Source organism: Polypterus senegalus, chromosome 11, assembly GCF_016835505.1.
Source record: "Polypterus senegalus isolate Bchr_013 chromosome 11, ASM1683550v1, whole genome shotgun sequence".
Taxonomy (NCBI): Eukaryota; Metazoa; Chordata; class Cladistia; order Polypteriformes; family Polypteridae; genus Polypterus; species Polypterus senegalus.
Window position 1 is genome coordinate 19417200 of NC_053164.1, and position 18252 is coordinate 19435451.

Here is an 18252-nt window from a genome sequence, read left to right on the forward strand (position 1 = left end):
GGTCATTTGTAAATATGGATCAAGTGTCACTCCGTGAAAGAGCACAAAGAAAAAACACTTCATAAATTAACTGATGGATAATTAAGGCACTATATGATAGATAGATAGATAGATAGATAGATAGATAGATAGATAGATAGATAGATAGATAGATAGATAGATAGATAGATAGATAGATAGATAGATAGATAGTGAAAGGCACTATATGATAGATAGATAGATAGATAGATAGATAGATAGATAGATAGATAGATAGATAGATAGATAAAGGCACTATATGATAGATAGATAGAGATAGATAGATAGATAGATAGATAGATAGAGAAAGGCACTATATGATAGATAGATAGATAGATAGATAGATAGATAGATAGATAGATAGATAGTGAAAGGCACTATATGATAGATAGATAGATAGATAGATAGATAGATAGATAGATAAAGGCACTATATAATAGATAGAGTGAAAGGCAATATATGATAGATAGATAGATAGAGAAAGGCACTATATGATAGATAGATAGATAGATAGATAGATAGATAGATAGATAGATAGATAGATAGATAGATAGATAGTGAAAGGCACTATATGATAGATAGATAGATAGATAGATAGATAGATAGATAGATAGATAGATAGATAGATAAGGCACTATATAATAGATAGACAGGAAAGGAACTATATTATAGTCAGACACACAGACAGACAGGTAGATGTGAAAGGCCCTATATAACAGATAAACACTAGAACCAGTAACGGTGCACTGCCCAATAATAACGTGCAGTCAACACACTTGACTCGACATTCCTAGTTTTCCTCCTCTTTCTCTGTACGTTTACCATTCGTTTGCTCAGAGGCTCATGCGCTTGCTGCTTCCTGAGCAGCTCTTCTTTTCTCCACCCTAGCGGCCCGCTTTTTCTCTTCTTTCGTCTGCATCTTTTCCCGTTAAAAGTGATTAAATCAGTGTTTGTGTTGCAATTACTTAGTACATTTTCCTAAATTTTTCACTTAAGCTGGCACTTAAGTCTTCGATCTGCCTTAAGAATGATTTAAGATATGAAGAAGTAGGGGACGTGACTGCGAAGATAGTAGGGATGAGAACGGTGCCCGTACGCATGTGCCACATTGCCTTCCTGCTGGCTGCTGCCGAGAGTTGATGCTACAATAAAATAAAATAAAAATAAAAAGAGGAATAACCTTGGAGGTCAATCATCACCCCGAAAGCGGATAGTAGACGTCATGTAATATATGTGTACCAAATTTCAGGTCAAACAGTTTGCGAACTACAGGTGAGTTAAAATCCTGGACAGACAAATGGATAGCCATGGTAGCGTATTATATAAGAAGATTGGGTGGGCCCCATTTTGCTCTCAGTTGTTTGTGGCATGAATTTCACAAGTTGTTGGAAACATTCTGGTCCATGTTGACATGACTACATCACACAATTTGTGCACATTCATGTAGCGAATCTCTTATTTTACTGCATACCAAAGTAATTCTATTGGATTCAGACTCTGTAACTGGGAAGGCCGTTGAAGAACACTGAACTCATTGTCATGTTCATGAAGCCAGATTGAGCTGACTTTTGCTTTGTGACATGGTGCATTGTCGTGCTGGAAGTAACCATTACAAGATGGATAGATTGTGGCCATCAAGTGACGCACATGGTCAGCAACAGTACTCAGACAGGTCGTGGCATTTAAGTGATGATTGATTTGTATAAACAAGTCCAAAGTCTGCCAAGAAAACATTGCTCATAACATTGCACCACCACCACCAGCCTTGACTGTTGGCACGTCAGGTTGGGTGCATGGGTTCATGCTATTAGTGCCAAATTCTGACCCTGCCATCTGTGTTTCTCAACAAAAATCGAGGCTACATTTCTCCAGTCTTCAGCTGTCCAGTTTTGGTCAGCTTGAGCCCACTGCAGCCTCAGCTGTCTGTTCTTGGTAGACAGGAGAGGAACCCATCATGGTCTTCTGCAGTTGTAGCCTGTCCACTTCAAGGTTTGATGCGTTGTGCATTCAGAAGATCTTTTTTAGTCCCCACAGTTGTACAGAGCAGTTATCTGAGTTACCGTAGTTTTTCTGTCAGCTTGAACCAGTCTGGCCATTCTCCTCTGACCTTTCTCATCCATAAGTTGTTTGTCTCCACAGAACTGACGCTTACTGGATGTTTTTTTTTTTGCACCATTCTGAGTAAATTCTAGAGACTGGTGTGCGTAAAAACCCCAGGAGATGAGCAGATACAGAAATACTCAAATGAGCCAGTCTGGCACCAACAATCACGTCACAGTCGAAATCACCAAGATTACATTTTCTCCCCATTCTGGTGTTTGACGTGAACATGAACTGATCTCCTGACCTTCATCTGTATGATTTTATGCTCTGCGCTTCTGCCACATGATTGGCTGCTTAGATAATTGTATGGATAATCAAGTGTGCAAGTGCTCAGTAAGTGTAGCACCTGCCATAGGGAGTGCCCTTTAAATATGGTGCTCATATGTATAGGAGTAGTCGATGGTAACAAGTGTCTCCCCGATATTTAGGGTGCTACTTGGATGATAAGCATTGAGGGGCAGGCATGTGATCTTGAAAGAGCCCTGCCAACTCTGAGGCTCAGCCTCAACCACGGTGCCCACACCTCATCTACCTCTAAACACACATACATATACACTTACAGTTTTGAGTTTCTTAACAGCCTCTTCGCAGACGTGCATCCCTCGAGACTCATCCACCTCAACATGGCCCAAGTACTGTAATGAAGAGAAGGAGGAAAAGAATGAAATTCAAAAAGTGTCACTGTACATTTCCACAAGCAGACGTCAGCACTAAGGAGGAAAGCCCTGATCCTCCTCTCCGGGATTAGCAACCACTGCAGGATTTAAAGGAGTCACAAGTGATGTTCCAGTCAAAGTGGGATTATGGGAGGTGACTGGTCAACAGGTGTGGGGCTTGGGTGGGGGGCACTGGATGTGATGTGCTAGGTAGCCCAAAGCCGACAAGCAGAAGAGTATAACAGAAATGAGAGGGAAAAGAAAAAGACATTCTTGAAGCAATGAAACATATTCAAGTAGTTGAACAAGTGCCCTGACTCCTAACTTCTAAATCGTAGAGGGGGTCGCGGTGAGAAGTCAAGGAAGGCTTTCCTTTGAATGTTGTGTATGTGTGAGTGCAAATGCTGGCTAAGGACTTGTGGGCAGAAAAAATACATGATATCTGCATTTGGGACCTGGACAAATCAAACCAGTGACCGGTAAATTGTTATGCAGCATTGGTGACCTCAAGTAAGCTGCAATAAATTCAGTGCAGGTCAGCAGAACTCCTCCAGCCTTGAGCTAAAGTAGAAGGTCATATCGAGGGTCCTCTATTTTGTTAGAAACGACCTCCTAGAGCTGTACTGTGCCAAACAGCTGCTACCCCCTATTGACCAGCAGCCATACCACCTGTACTTTGGAATAGATAAGCATCTTTGGACCTGACCAGTTCTTGGATGGGAGACAGTCTAGGAAAAGCTTGGGTCACTACTGGAAGAGGAGCTGGTGTGGCCAGAAGGGGGCGCTTACCCTGCCATCTGTATATGGATTTCAATGCCCCAGTGCAGTGAAGGGGACACAATGCTGTAAAAATGACGCTGTCCTTCAGATGAGGTTCAGACTCCCCGTGGTCATAAACAATCCCCGGTCATCCTTAGAAAAGAGTAGGGTGTACCCCAATGTCATAGCTAAATTGCCTTGTTCATTCAGGCCCCCTAATGATCCCTCATCTCTAATTGGCTAACTATCTCTTTCACCACTTCACCACCCAATAGCTAACATGTGGTGGGCACACTGGCGCAAGAATTGCTGGCTTTGCATCATCCAGGTGGGTAGTGCACATTGATGATGGTTGAAGTGGCCCCCCACTGTCTATGTATAGCACTTAGATTACTTACAAAAGCTCCATATAAATGTAACAAGTTATTATTATTAATTATTATTGTTATCACAACACCTAGTGGTCATGACTTCACACTGTTTACCCAATAAATAAAGACTTGCAGGCACAGCTGGTCCATAAGTGTCTTGCAGGTCTAAGGACCTGGGTTCAGTTTTCAGCCCAGTCAGTGTGCACGTGGAGTTGTACGATTCTGACATCAGCCTAAAGATGTGCATATTATGGGATATTGCAGTACTGCATTGATCAGTGCATGAATGTTCATTATGATGAACTGGCCTCGCACTCTGGCTTAGTCTATGCATTACACCTGATCTTACGGAGACTTACTTCAGGCTTCCTGTAATAAATTAATAAAATAAATAAATGCATGAAAGAATAAAGGGGAATGATTCACTGCAGGACTCTTTAATTTACTGGAAAGGCACTTGTGAGCTAAATTAAAAGCTCATGTACACTTAACTCCAGTAATGGGGATACGCAGGCTGGAATATGAACAGGGTCAGGATGGAGCTGAGTGACCACCATTTTAAGGTTGGCTTCAGGATTAAAAGACCAACACCAGCCATGATTAACTCGTCTCGCCTCAAGTCATAGCCAAATACCAGCCACAGCAGAATCTTGTGATTACCGGTACACAAAATGGAGCATTTTGTGCATCCATGTTCTACTTGGCTCACTGAATTCCCTGGAAAGAGCAGCAAGATTACGAAACTTAAAAGTGACGAGAAGTGGGCCAAAAGCAACAGCTGGTGAGCGGCAGACAGCGAGTGAGAGTGAGGAGCCGTCCAGCAGGGTGCATAATGGGCACAATACTTAGAGGGCGGCATCTTCCTTACCAGTTTTGACAGAAATAATGGCACCCCGGGATAGATAGATAGATAGATAGATAGATAGATAGATAGATAGATAGATAGATAGATAGATAGATAGATAGATAGATAGATAAAGTAAAAGGCACTACTATGACAGACAGACAGACAGACAGACAGACAGACAGACAGATAGATAGATAGGGCTATTTCCTGGCAGGGACACCTCTGCCTTGGAAGGATGGGGGGGAGCAAGTGTGGACAGAGCATCACCTCCCCCGGAACAGCCCCCCTGGATGGCAGCGGTACCTCGGCCTCCCGCAGGGATTTCATGGGAACTGGAGATCGTTACAGCCCTGTTGGGATCTGGGGGCGCCACCAGGGTGTTCTGCGATTATTCCTCAGCCCGTGTGGGCAGTTCTTTCGCCACACCCAGAAGTGCTGCCACAAGGAGGTCAACAAGCACCTGGAGCACTTCCGGGTGACCAATATAAGGGACAAGCAGACACTATTCCAGGAGCCAGAGTCAGTTGGTTGTGGACGAAGCTTGCCACAGAGGAGTGGTGAAGATAGAGAGAAGAGGAGTAAGAATTGTGGTGTGTTTTGGAGACTGTGTTGTGTGCTCGTGGGAACAGGGAGGACATTCCACATGAGTGACGAATAAATAAAAAACATTTGTGTTTTTATAAGTGTGCCTCCTGCTTCTGTCTGTGTCAGGTTAAGCACTGGTATATCGCCATCTGCTGTCATAATAGACAGATAGAAAAGTGGCGTTATATAAGAAGGATAGGAAAGCCTATTTAGAAAAGATTATATAGAATATGAAACACAGATATGAAAGATGTTACAGTATATTAGCCAAATATTTATATAGTGCCTCTCCTTACACCTCACAGGTCCAGTAAATTTTTTGTATTTTTCCAGTTTTAGCTATGGACTCCTCCTAGTGGAGAATGAACAGGTGGCCTTGTGGTTTAGGGTTCGAGGCTTTACTCACTATGTAGCCACACTGCCTCCAGAATCAACAGCAGGGTAACACAATAAGGCTTAGCTGGCCCTGCCAGAGGGTCACATTCAGTCAGCAGGCAGTGAGGGTCTCAAAGCAGCCAGGCATAGGGAAAAGCTCCTCAAAATTAGTGGAGCCAAACGCCTGAATTGATCCCTATCCTAAACACCTATTGCAGCCCTTTCTTACTTTTTTAGGAGGTGAGGGGAAGTCAGGACTGTGCAGGAACCACCTCAGGAGGGACACCGGGCTGACAGACACACACAAGCACACTATTATTCTTTACGTGGGCCTTTTGTGTTAGTAACAGATCACTCTCACTATTCTGCGGAGTCATGAAAGTAAACTTGAACTTAACCTAACAAGCCTGTGTTCAGGGTTTGAGAAATGACCTCACAAAGTCACAGGGAGCACACGGAAACAGCAGGTTAGTGTCACATTGGCAGCAGTTCAGATCCAGGAGTATGAAGCCATGAGACAGCAGCTCTAACCACTGTGTCACTCTGACGTGTAGTAAGTACTGCTTTCCTATTTTTTTATGATGGTGCTGACTGTGAAAGATGTTGGCCCAAAGAGAGTCCTAACTGTGCCATCAGCCTCATCCGTGTGTTCAATTTGGAATCCTTTCAAATTTAGATGATTGAGGAGCGGGTTGGATGGGGCGGCGCCACCAAGTGGTCTAATTAGGTGAACGCTGAGAGATGAAAGCAACTTCAAAGGCACCAGGTGGATAACTGATTTCCCAGAAAGGAGGAGAGCAGCGCCCGTGTGGCCGACGGCTCCCACTGCACAGCCCCCTCAGTGCGCTGCGTTCCTTTCATCTTCTCTTTCTATTTACTGATGGGGAGCAGCCCTCCTGCTCTCTTCATTTCAAGCGATGCAATGTGCATTAGCAGGCTCAACCTCCTCACGTGTGACAGGATCACACCCACCACAAGTGACCCAATCCCCTTTCACTTCTTAAATCTGAGCTGCCCCCTAGGGGGCACCCTTTCCAGAGCTGGCAGTGGTAGCTGGTTGCTGAGCGTTTATTGTTCTCCTTGTGTAAATCTGAAGGAGGCCATCTTGTAGAGTTTCCACAGGAGGATGCCCACGTCGAAGTGAGCGGCAGTTTGACCCGTGATAACTCAGGCAAATTTTAGCATCTTTTTTTCAGATGGTACAATCTTTGCCAGGTGCCCCCAGTGTTTCTTTAGGTAGATCAATGCAACGGAGACTTTGGCTCCATTAAGTGACGGAGAGCTCAGCCAGAATAAAAAGCAGCAGACTTCAGGTTTTTAGGGGTCAAATTTATAAAATTTAGAAAAAGGAGTCCCAAAGTGTGTGTATGCAGCTTTCCACCCAAAATTATGGAATTAATAAAAGAAACCTTAGCGAGAAAAGCTGCATATTATTAAAGGCAGCTCTGAACCACCTGTACACATCATTTTGGAGAAAGTGGGAAATGACGACACCTTTGAACATGTAGGGCAATGCAGTCAAACCACATATAATAATTCATATTACCAAGTCATTATTAGAATGTGTGTTGACGTGACAAACATATTAAACCTCAACAGTGATAAATAGGACATACAAAGGGCTAATACGGCATATTTGGACTGAAAAACGTTTTTGTTGTTCCATCAGTTTATATATCGGCTACTTGTGGTCAGTCGTCGGGATCAGAAACCAAAGCACAGTAAAAACAAACACGAGCCCCACGCTATGTACAGAAATTTCTAAATCTCATGGCCTACAGCCTATTCTGAGCCTAATGGTTTGACACAACATGGCTGGTTTGGCGCGGCTTGTAAACTATGCAAATGGTCATATATGAAGGGAACGAGCTTTTAGGGACTGGCAGAATGTACTTTGCTCATGATGATAACTGGCTTATGAGTTGACTTAGGCTTTCAAGAGCCATTTGGTTTTCCTAAGGTAATCAGGTACTTAAGGGCACCTTGGGAGAATGACACTGCTGTTGTAACACAGGAGTCATTTGTGATGCCAAGATGAGACCGATAAACGTCATGGCTCGGTGCCCTGGCTGGTGCAACCTGAGATTCATTTATTTTGAGACAAAGTAGCGTTCATCACACAGCTTGCTCAAGGTGCTGCTATATGTGATGGCTGGCTTGTTGGTAAGGAAAGTTGCTGAGCCCTCAGTGTTTCATAGGCCTGTACTATTCATTGTAACAGCAGTCATGTCATCATATGTGCCAACTGATAGCTGCTACCCACTCAGACACTGGCAACCTCGTTCCTTTCCCCAGCCACTCATTTCAATGTCATGTGGATCACACCACAGGACTCGTCACATGCTGGTGGCAGGGTCTCGAAGTGTCGGGTGGTCTGCTGTACCAGCCAGTGAAGATCTGCAGCATTGAGACTGCATATGTATGAGGTTCAATAGCATTGTCTATATATGGCCTGTTCGAGATACGCTCACCTATGCACATTTACAACATGACTGTGATTTATAAAGGTAGAATGTGTACAAATGTGCGTGTAAATCAGAATTTTTTATTGGTTGGACATATTTTCCTGTTTTGTGATGAACTATACGCATATTTTCACCCTCTAACCCTCGCCAAAGTTTATAAATGGAGCCCTAGGTCTCTTTAAAGATCATATAGCGCACGTTAAAGGGCACTCGAGTAGACAGATGGCCTTACCCGTACAGGGAAGTTGCATTTGCCCTTTCGCACAGCCTCCTCATCTGCCTGCCACTGGTGCGGTCGGCTGGCCTCGGGCACATAGGACGGCTTCTTCCTTCGCAGGCTCTGGCGCAGTTTGTTCATGACGGCCTCCTTCCCTGTGTGAAAGAGAAACAGAGAGAGGAAAAGAAATAAGAGGAGTGACCAGTGGACCACATCACTGGGAGTTTGGGGCACAGTGCCCATACAGGACAGTAGGAGGCAATGCGGACAGGAATGGCACCAAAGGGGGAGCACAGGCCAATGTCTAAAGCCTAATGGTGCAAAGTACAGAGATATTCAAAATCAAAACCCACTGCAGTTCTGAAATAAAATGCAGCTGGCATACTAATTACACACAATAATCACAAACTGTGCTTGGACACACTTCACACACAGAGAACAGACCCACTAGGCACAAGCCCACTCAGGCCCACCATATTCTCTAAAGGTCCCCTTTACACAAAGCAACGCATCTCCTATCCAAAATGTGCACACAAGACAAACTACACTCCATAATATACAATACTAGCAAAACACCCGCGCTTCGCAGCGGAGAAGTAGTGCGTTAAAGAAGTTATGAAAAAGAAAAGGAAACATTTTAAAAATAACGCAACATGATTGTCAATGTAATTGTCGTAGGATTATTTTAGTACTGAGAGTGAATTTGATGATTGTAACGAAAAGGCAGGAGTCACCAGAAGGAAGGCCAACAATAACAGGTTTGAAGTGGTGGAGTAAAGAAGAAGGGAGCAGTGAGCACGACGAACAGCTGAAGAAAGGAAGGAAGTGCGGGATGTCGTTAATGTATATATACAGGAAGCCAACCACGAGGTAGGTGCGCGGACAGCGGCCATGCGGAAAAAGGAAGGAGGACTGGGGGCGGCCCTTGCGCGTCTCTGCTGTGAAATAAATTGTCTGTTAATGAAAATAAGGAATGAAACCACCAAAAGGAGAGGTCAGTTTTCAAAGTTCCTTACGGCATAATTATGAGGACCACCAAAAAGAAGATGTTATTTTCAAAAGTTTGTTACGGGGCACGGCGTGAAATGAAACATACTGAGCGTTTGTAAGTACAGTGTAAAGGATGAGCATGGGAAATTTGGGGTTCCTACGTTTATTAGAAGTCACAGAAATAGTGAGGAGGGGGTTTCCCCTATCTATATATACAGTTTAGGGGGTACACTCGTTCCCCCCCTTGGGTGTTGCAATAGGACATGAAACATACCTAACTTTTGTAAGTGCTTTGCGAGTAACTTGGTTTACGAGTGTTTTGCAAGACAAGCTAAATTTTTTAATAAATTTTGACTTGATAAACAAGCGATGTCTTGCAATACGAGTAGTATGGATACACTGAGCTGAAGGTTCTTCTCTCTCTCTCACGTGCACGTCTCTGCATCTCTCTCTGTCTGTCTGTCTGTCTGTCTCCCGCACGCATGTGTCTCTCTTTCTCAAGAGCGCGTCTCTCCTTATCTCGCTCGCCTCTCTCTCTCTCTCCTTATCTCGCTCGCTCGTGTGTCTCTCTCTCCCTCTCTCTCCTTATCTCACTCGCTCGTGTGTCTCTCTCTCTCTCTCCTTATCTCGCTCGTCTCTCTCTCCTTATCTCTCTCTCTCTCCTTATCTCGCTCGCTCGTGTGTCTCTCTCTCGCAATCGTCTCCTATTCTCCGTCTGAGTCTGCGTGCCTCACTCATATAGTCAACATCCGTATGAGCGTATACTGTTTACTACAGCATTGTGACTGTGTGTGTGTGCGCATGCACGTGTGTGCTGTGAAGTGCGAGTCCCCGTCTTGCCCATCTCCTTATCTCACTCGCTCGTGTGTCTCTCTCTCTCTCTCCCTCTCTCTCCTTATCTCGCTCGCTGGTGTGTCTCTCTCGTGTCTCTCTCTCTCTCTCCTTATCTCTCTCTCTCTCTCCTTATCTCGCTCGTCTCATTCTCTCTCTCTCTCTCTCTCTCCCTCCTTATCTCGCTCCCGCACCATGTGTGTGTCTCTCCTTATCTCGCTCGCTCGTGTGTGTGTGTCTCTCTCTCTCTCTCGCAATCGTGTCCTATTCTCCGTCTGAGTCTGCGTGCCTCACTCATATAGTCAACATCCGTACGAGCGTATACTGTTTACTACAGCATTGTGACTGTGTGTGTGCACGTGCACGTGTGTGCTGTGAAGTGTGAGTCCCCGTCTTGTGCCCCAAAACACGAGGCCGAGTCTCAGTACTTTAACAACACCAGCTTTATTCAGCTTGAAACAGCAACAGCGCTATTATTTATTGTAGCGGGATCTTTATAATGTTCCTTATATCACCCATTGACGACAGGCGCTTATAGCATGTCTGCGATCTTTTTGTATACGGCGAACTGCTACAGCGCTGGGAGACTGCAATTGCTTTGGGACACTCTTCCGCGTGTCGTCCTGTTGGGTGGAATCCCACATGAGTTTAGAAACTCACACCAGCCATGATTCTTTTTAAAGGTAAAGTGCAGGTTAATTTGTTTTATGTATTTTTACTTTATATTTTGTTTTAATCATTTTTATATGAATAGTTTTGGGTTGTGGAACGAATCATCTGAGTTTCCATGATTTCTTATGGGGAAATTCACTTTGATATACGAGTGCTTTGGACTGTGAGCACGTTTCCGGAACGAATTATGCTCGCAAACCGAGGTTCCACTGTACACTACAAGGAATAAGCATGCAAAATTTCAGCTTCCCACCTATATGGAAAGTGGGAGAATTAGTGATGAGACAGTGAGGGCTTTGCCTTTTATATGTATAGATATTAACAATATACAATGCTGAATGTGTGCTTGTATAATTCAAAACTTCCACACCACTGAACTTGTCTATGATAAATTTTTGTACAGATACTGTATCCTCTCCATGAAAAACACAAACAGAGTATTTTCTACAATCACAAAAGACTAGAAGAAATTTGCCTTATGTCATCTGAAAATATTTAACTACTCAGTGGATTAAATTAAAAACAAGTAAAAAACAAAAGCACACACACCACAATAAAGTGAAAATAAAAAAGGAAATACTCTAAAATGTGAAATAACAGTCATGGAATTAAAAGGAGAAAAACTATGCATTGATTACAAGCTGAAAAACGACTCCTTGGGTTAAAAAGAGGAAACCTACTCATTTGACATAAATGGGAAGAAAACGTCTTGCTGGATTTCAGAAAGAAAAATGACTCACTGGGTCAAAGTGAGAAAAATGAAGTATTGGGTCAACTTGAGAATGTAGCATTAAACTACCTTCAGAGGTGAGCTTTTGTCTTGTTTGGGGGTTTTATTCATTTTTGACTTTAGTGTTTACTTCTGTTGTCTCTCTTTACCGTCAGGTTTGGTAGACTTGATGTCATGGAGGCTGGGTGCTGTCACATTCCTGTTCCCCGTCTCACAAGCCATGCCAACAGGGATTCCAGTACAAACATGGTGATGTGCTGCATTTCTTTCTTAGCAGTGGTTTACTCTTAATCAAAGGAGGCCTTTTGTTTTGGCCCAGGTTCGGATTCTTGCCACTTCAATTTTTTTTTTTTTTTTTTTTTTAATTTTTCTGGTTTTGACCTCAGCACAACCTTGACTACAACTTTAGCCTCTCATCTCAACTACTGGTCACCCTTTTCTCACCACAAATGACAGAAGAGAATTTCTCATTGGATCAAAGTGAGAAAAGCTACATCTTGAGTCAACCCAAGAAAAGCTAATTGGTACATAAACTGGGACAGGTGCTCATTGAAGAATAGTGGAAGAATCTAACTTTTGGATTAAAGTGAGAAAAAAATAGTCTTTCAATCAAACTGAGAAAAAGCTGTCAAATGATTAAAATGGGAAAAACTAGTTATCGAAATAAAAATGAGAAAAACTACTGTTTAATTACAGTGAGAAAAATCCTCACTGGATGAAAGTGAGAAAAGCTACCGACTTTTCTCATATTTATTCATATCTCATATTGATGAAAAGGTAAAAGCAAGAAATAAGAAGAAGAGTAGAAAAGCTGCTCAGTGAATTAAGAGAGGAAAACTTCTCAATGAACAAAAGTGATAAAAATCACTCATTGAATTAAACTGAGAAAACCAGTCAATCAACGAACTAAAGTGAGAACAGATATTTGGCTGCAAACTAGTTAAGGGCAGGTTGAAAGAGCTCTGAAATATTGTATGATTTACTAATCCAAGTGTTCAAATGAACGTGAAAAGGCCAGTTAAGATGAGAAACAATAAGGACAAAGATCAAAGAGGAATTATACAAAGTTCAAACTTGAAAAGAGAAAGTCAATTCCACAAACAAAAGGAAGCAGATATTAACTGTCATTACAAACAATAAATGCAAAAATGTGATACTAGAAGGAAAGAAAATACACAAATATTCAGAATTATAGTATTAGTGAATTATAGTTAAAAACAAAGAAAAATAAACTTCAGTGGTTAAAATGAGACTAGCTTACTAAGTCAATATCCATCCATCCATCCATTTTCCAACCCGCTGAATCTGAACACAGGGTCACGGGGGTCTGCTGGAGCCAATCCCAGCCAACACAGGGCACAAGGCAGGAACCAATCCTGGGCAGGGTGCCAACCCACCGCAGGACGTACACAAGCACACTCCAAGCACACACCCGGGCCAATTTAGAATTGCCAATCCACCTAACCTGCAAGTTTTTGGACTGTGCTAGGAAACCCACGCAGACACAGGGAAAACATGCAAACTCCACGCAGGGAGGACCGGGGAAGCAAACCTGGGTCTCCTAACTGCGAGGCAGCAGCGCTACCACTGCGCCACCGTGCCACCCTAAGTAAATATCTCTATTATAAAAATAAAAAAAAAAAATCTTTGAAGGAGACGTGACATGATTGTCTCAGAGACACTTTCACGTCAACAAGAGTTTAACACAAAGAGTTATGGAAAAGTCCTGCGTGGTTATGTCAGAGACATTTCTTGTAGAGCGAAAGAAACGATATTCACTCACGGGCAGTTATACGTTGCGTTGTCACGATGTAATTCCAAACACGGAATCAAAATTCAATGCGATATTGATGAAAAGGTAAAAGCAAAAAGAGATTGAATGTATGGACATTGGGGATATGACAGAAGTGCGCCACCCGAGATGCAGATCACAAGGCAGCAGCAGCAGCTGATTGAGCAAAGAGGAGGTTAAAAAATGCGTTGGCCATTGTATCACCATTTAAGAGGAGCGATCGCGTCTCCTTGGGGTGCGTGAAGCCCACTTCTTCACAATGTGAGCGGCAGGGGGAGGGGGGGTTTGATCAAGCAAAGCGAGTTAAAAAATAAAATAAACTGCAATCGATCAAAGAGGGAAACTAATGATTGAATTAAAATGTGAATAATTACTGATTGGTTCAAATTAGTGCATCAGTGAATTAAAATGAGAAAAAGTACTCATTGAAATAAATAACTTGGAAGAAAACAACTCACTGGATTAAAGTGGAAAAACTACTGAGAGAAAAAAGATACTCACTGAATCCAAAAGAGAAGAGGTGCTCAGAGAAGAACGTAAAAGTGAAAAACTGAGAAAAAATACTCTGTTGATTAAGTGGGAAAACTAGTCATCGAAATAAAATGAGTAACACCATTTATTGGATTAAATCGAGGAAAAAAAAAAATACTCATTTAATTGAAATGAAAAAAAGTACTCAACTGGTCAAATTGGAAATGAATCATTGAAATGAGTAAAACTATTCAGTGGATTAAAAGAGAGGAAAAACTGAAAAAGAGAGGAAAACGAGTCACTGTAGTCAGAGCACCAAACTGAAAAGAGTTAGCAGATTAAGAGAGGAAAACCAGCCAGCGGTTTAAAGACAGACAAACTATTGAAGAAAAATAATAATAACAACAATAATAGTACATTTGATTTATATAGCACCTTTCCCATGCTCAAGACGCTTAAAATGAGTCAGACCATTGTTTGGACTAGAGAGAAGAAAATGTAATCATTTAATTGAAGGTAGACAAGCTTCTTAGTTGATTAAATGTAACAAATTAGTCATTGAAATAAAAAGAGTAAAAACCATTCAATGGATTAAAGGGAGAAAAATCTGAAAAAGTGAGAAAAAAAGAGTCACTGAGTCAAACTGAGGAGAGTCACTCTGCAGATTAAGAGAGGAAAACTAGCCAATGGGTTAAAGACAGACAAACTATTCAATTGATTCAATTGGAAAACCAATCATTAATAATAATAATAATAATACATTCTATTTATATAGCACCTTTCCCATTGTGACCCGACATTTGTGCGATAGACATACGTGCGCCGATTAAAACGCACCGACAAAATCGCGAAAGTTTTATTAAATATGAATTACTAGTTTAAAGCATATTTAATAATGTTTATTAATAAGTCAATATTATGAGATGTGGCACGCAGATAGTCCTAAAGATCACGCCCTGCATATGTAGGACGAATTGCAGCAAGACGTCTTGATAGATAGATAGATAGATAGATAGATAGATAGATAGATAGATAGATAGATAGATAGATAGATAGATAGATACTAGTTGAGCGTATTTAGACTTGCTGGCTGCCTTACTGCTGGTAATTCCGCTTTGTATACGACGCGTTATGCCGACCTTTGACTGAGTTATTTGTTCGTGGCATGCCATCAGCAGTTATACCAGTTATAACCTAGCACATAATGTGTACATAATGCGCACGTACGCGTCCCACTCTCTTGGCCTCTCTCGCGATTTTGTCGGCGCGCATATGTCTATCGCGCATTTGTCGGTGAACCCTTTCCCATTCCCATTAAAAATGAGTCAAGCCATTCTGTGGACTAGACACAAAAGAGTTTACTTATTTAATTGAAGGGATGCTTCTCAGTTGATTAAATGTAAAAAAATCTGTCACTTAAATAAAATGAGCAAACCCATTCAGTGGATTAAGGAGAGAAAAAAATCTTGCTTAATTAAAGTGAGAAAAACTAGTCACTGAATCAAAATGAGAAAAGTTACACAGAGGACTACAAGTGGAAAACGATTCAGTGGACTAAAGAGAGACAAATTACTCATTTAATTAAAGTGAGAAAAACTAGCCAACTGATTCAATTGGAAAAGCTAATCATTAAAATAAAACGAGAGAAAGCACTCACTCAATTAAACTGGGAAAAAATAATCATTGGATTAATTTAAGAAAAACAACTTATTGAGTCAGAGTGAGAAAAACAAGTCAATAAATGAAAGTGAAAGAAATGACTGAAACTTTGCAATTCCTATGTAGCGCCACCATCAGGACTGCAAGGTTTAAAGGTTTACAGGGTCCTTAATGCCACGTAGACAGAGTACAAGGGAATGTGTGTTCACTCCTGTCCTTCAACCCATGACCACATAGAAATACCTTTCGATGCCCACAAGCACTAAGGGCAAAAGGAAACCAGGGCAAAAAATAATGCTCTAACAATAAAACAAAAATGGGAAGGAATGCCAGGTACTACAAGACTTTTTTTTTTCTAGATGCTTAATTCATTTGGAACTTTGATCGATACTGAGAATAAAGCCAAGAAGTCTGGATTTAAAGCAGGAACTTCTGCTGCCAGAGTGAATTAGAGAAATGAGCAATTTTTAGCTTTGTATACATTTTTATTGCACCATTAAAATATTTTTGCCGATGGAAAAACTGACTTGAATGCATTCATCTTGGGGTAGGGTAAGGAGGTTAAATATTTTAAGCACTACATGTGCCATCTTCACGAGCGACACCAGTGATTAGATCTTTCCCCTTTTCTATTTGTGCCTGCATGAATGTCACTAAATAGTAAAGAATAGAGGGTGAATTATCCTTGAGCCGCTCACTTAGTCAATTTGTGCCTCTTTATCTTACTCTTAAAGCATCGGGCTCCTTCAGTGATCTACTGTCTGTAAATAATTATTTAAGCAGATTATCATCATTTCAAAATAGCAGCATTTCCATTTATATGCAAATTAAGATATGTAAATGAGACAGCTGGAAACTTTTGCCTCAGGGATCCATTATCATCTTGCCGTCTTCAAGCAAGAAAAGCTCCAGCAATTTCAAAGGCACGTGTAGGCGCGCACACACACACACATTTTTAGGGTGTGTAAAGTAATTGTCAGTGACTTTTTGCTTGGGTTTTTGCCTTCTCTTTACCAATTTTATGCCATAATGCAGGATAGGACATTAGAAAGTTTTAAACGAGAAAAAGCCATTCAGATCAACAAAACTCGCCAGTCCTATGCTCTTCATTCTTCTAAAATGTCAAGTCGAGTTTTGAAAGTCCCTAAAGTCTTACTGTCTACCACACTACTTGGTCTCTTATTCCAAGTGTCTATCGTTCTTTGTGTAAAGTAAAACGTCCTAATGTTTGTGTGAAATTTACCCTTAGCAAGTTTCCAACTGTGTCCCCGTGTTCTTGATGAGCTCATTTTAAAGTCACCGTCTTGATCCACTGGACTAATTCCCTTCATCATTTTAAACACTTCAGTCATGTCACCTCTTAATCTTCTTTTGTTTAAGCTGTAAAGGCTCAGCTCTTTTAATCTTTCTTCATAACTCATCCCCTGTAGCCCTGAATCAGCCTAGTCGCTCTTCTCTGGACCTTTTCTAGCTCTGCTGTGTCCTTTTTGTAGCCTGGAGACCCAAACTGCACCCAGGACCCCAGATGAGGCCTCACCAGTGTGTTATAAAGTAGAGCAGAACCTCCTGTGACTTGTACTCCACACATCAAGGCGCTATATAACCTGACATCCTGTCAGCCTTCTTAATGGCTATTGAACACTGTCTGGCTGTTGATTGTGTCAAGTCCACTATGACTCCTAAATCCTTCTCATAAGGTGTACTCTCGATTTTCTGACCGCCCATTGTGCATTCAAACCTCACATTTGTACTTCCTATGTGTAATTCTTTACATTTACTGACACTAAATTTCATCGGCCACAAATCTGTCTAAGCCTGTCTGCTGTCCAAGTCCTTCTGTAATGAATCAAGGATTTTCAATTATCTGCCATTTCACCAAGCTTGGTATCATCTGCACATTTAACCAGCTTGTTATGTATACTGTATTCCTACCCAAATCATTTACAGTAATCCCTCCTCGATCGCGGGGGTTGTGTTCCAGACCCCCCCGCGATAGGTGAAAATCCGCGAAGTAGAAACCATATGTTTGTATGGTTATTTTTATATATTTTAAGCCCTTATAAACTCTCCCACCCTGTTAACATTATTAGAGCCCCCTAGACATGAAATAACACCCTTTAGTCAAACGTTTAAACTGTGCACCATTACAAGACAGAGATGACAGTTCTTTCTCACAATTAAAAGAAAGCAAACATATCTTATCTTCAAAGGAGCGCCATCAGGAGCAGAGAATGTCAGAGAGAGCGCTCGCAAAGAAAAGCAAACAATCAAAAAATCAATACCTGCTTTTAAGTATACAGAAGCACCGCGATAAAGCGGCATTTTGTAGAGGAGCGCCCGTGTCCTCTGTGCAAACAGCCCCTCTGCTCACACCCCCTCCGTCAGGCACAGAGAGAGCGAGAAAGATAGAGAGAAGCAAACAAGCACCGCGCGGAAGCATATCTTATAGCATTGAGGAGTTTTAGTTAATATGTAATACATGCTCTGATTGGGTAGCTTCTAAGCCATCCGCCAATAGCGTCCCTTGTATGAAATCAACAGGGCAAACAAACTGAGGAAGCGTGTAGCATAAATTAAAAGACCCATTGTCTGCAGAAATTCGCGAACCAGCGAAAAATCTGTGATATATATTTAGATGTGCTTACATTTAAAATCCGCGATAGAGTGAAACTGCGAAAGTCGAAGCGCGATATAGCGAGGGATTACTGTAT

The 18252-nt window shown here is 41.8% G+C and overlaps 1 protein-coding gene across 1 annotated transcript in view; it reads right to left on the reverse strand.

Annotated features, from left to right (window-relative positions):
* numbl (NUMB like endocytic adaptor protein) overlaps nt 1-18252 on the reverse strand; it is a 185156-nt gene that overhangs the window by 73288 nt on the left and 93616 nt on the right. The window contains exons 2-3 of the mRNA XM_039768123.1: nt 8412-8551; nt 2682-2756 (exon numbers count right to left, since the gene is read on the reverse strand). Of these exons, the coding sequence (XP_039624057.1) occupies nt 2682-2756; nt 8412-8537 (201 nt within the window). The 5' untranslated portion in view covers nt 8538-8551. The remainder of the gene's footprint in view (nt 1-2681; nt 2757-8411; nt 8552-18252) is intronic.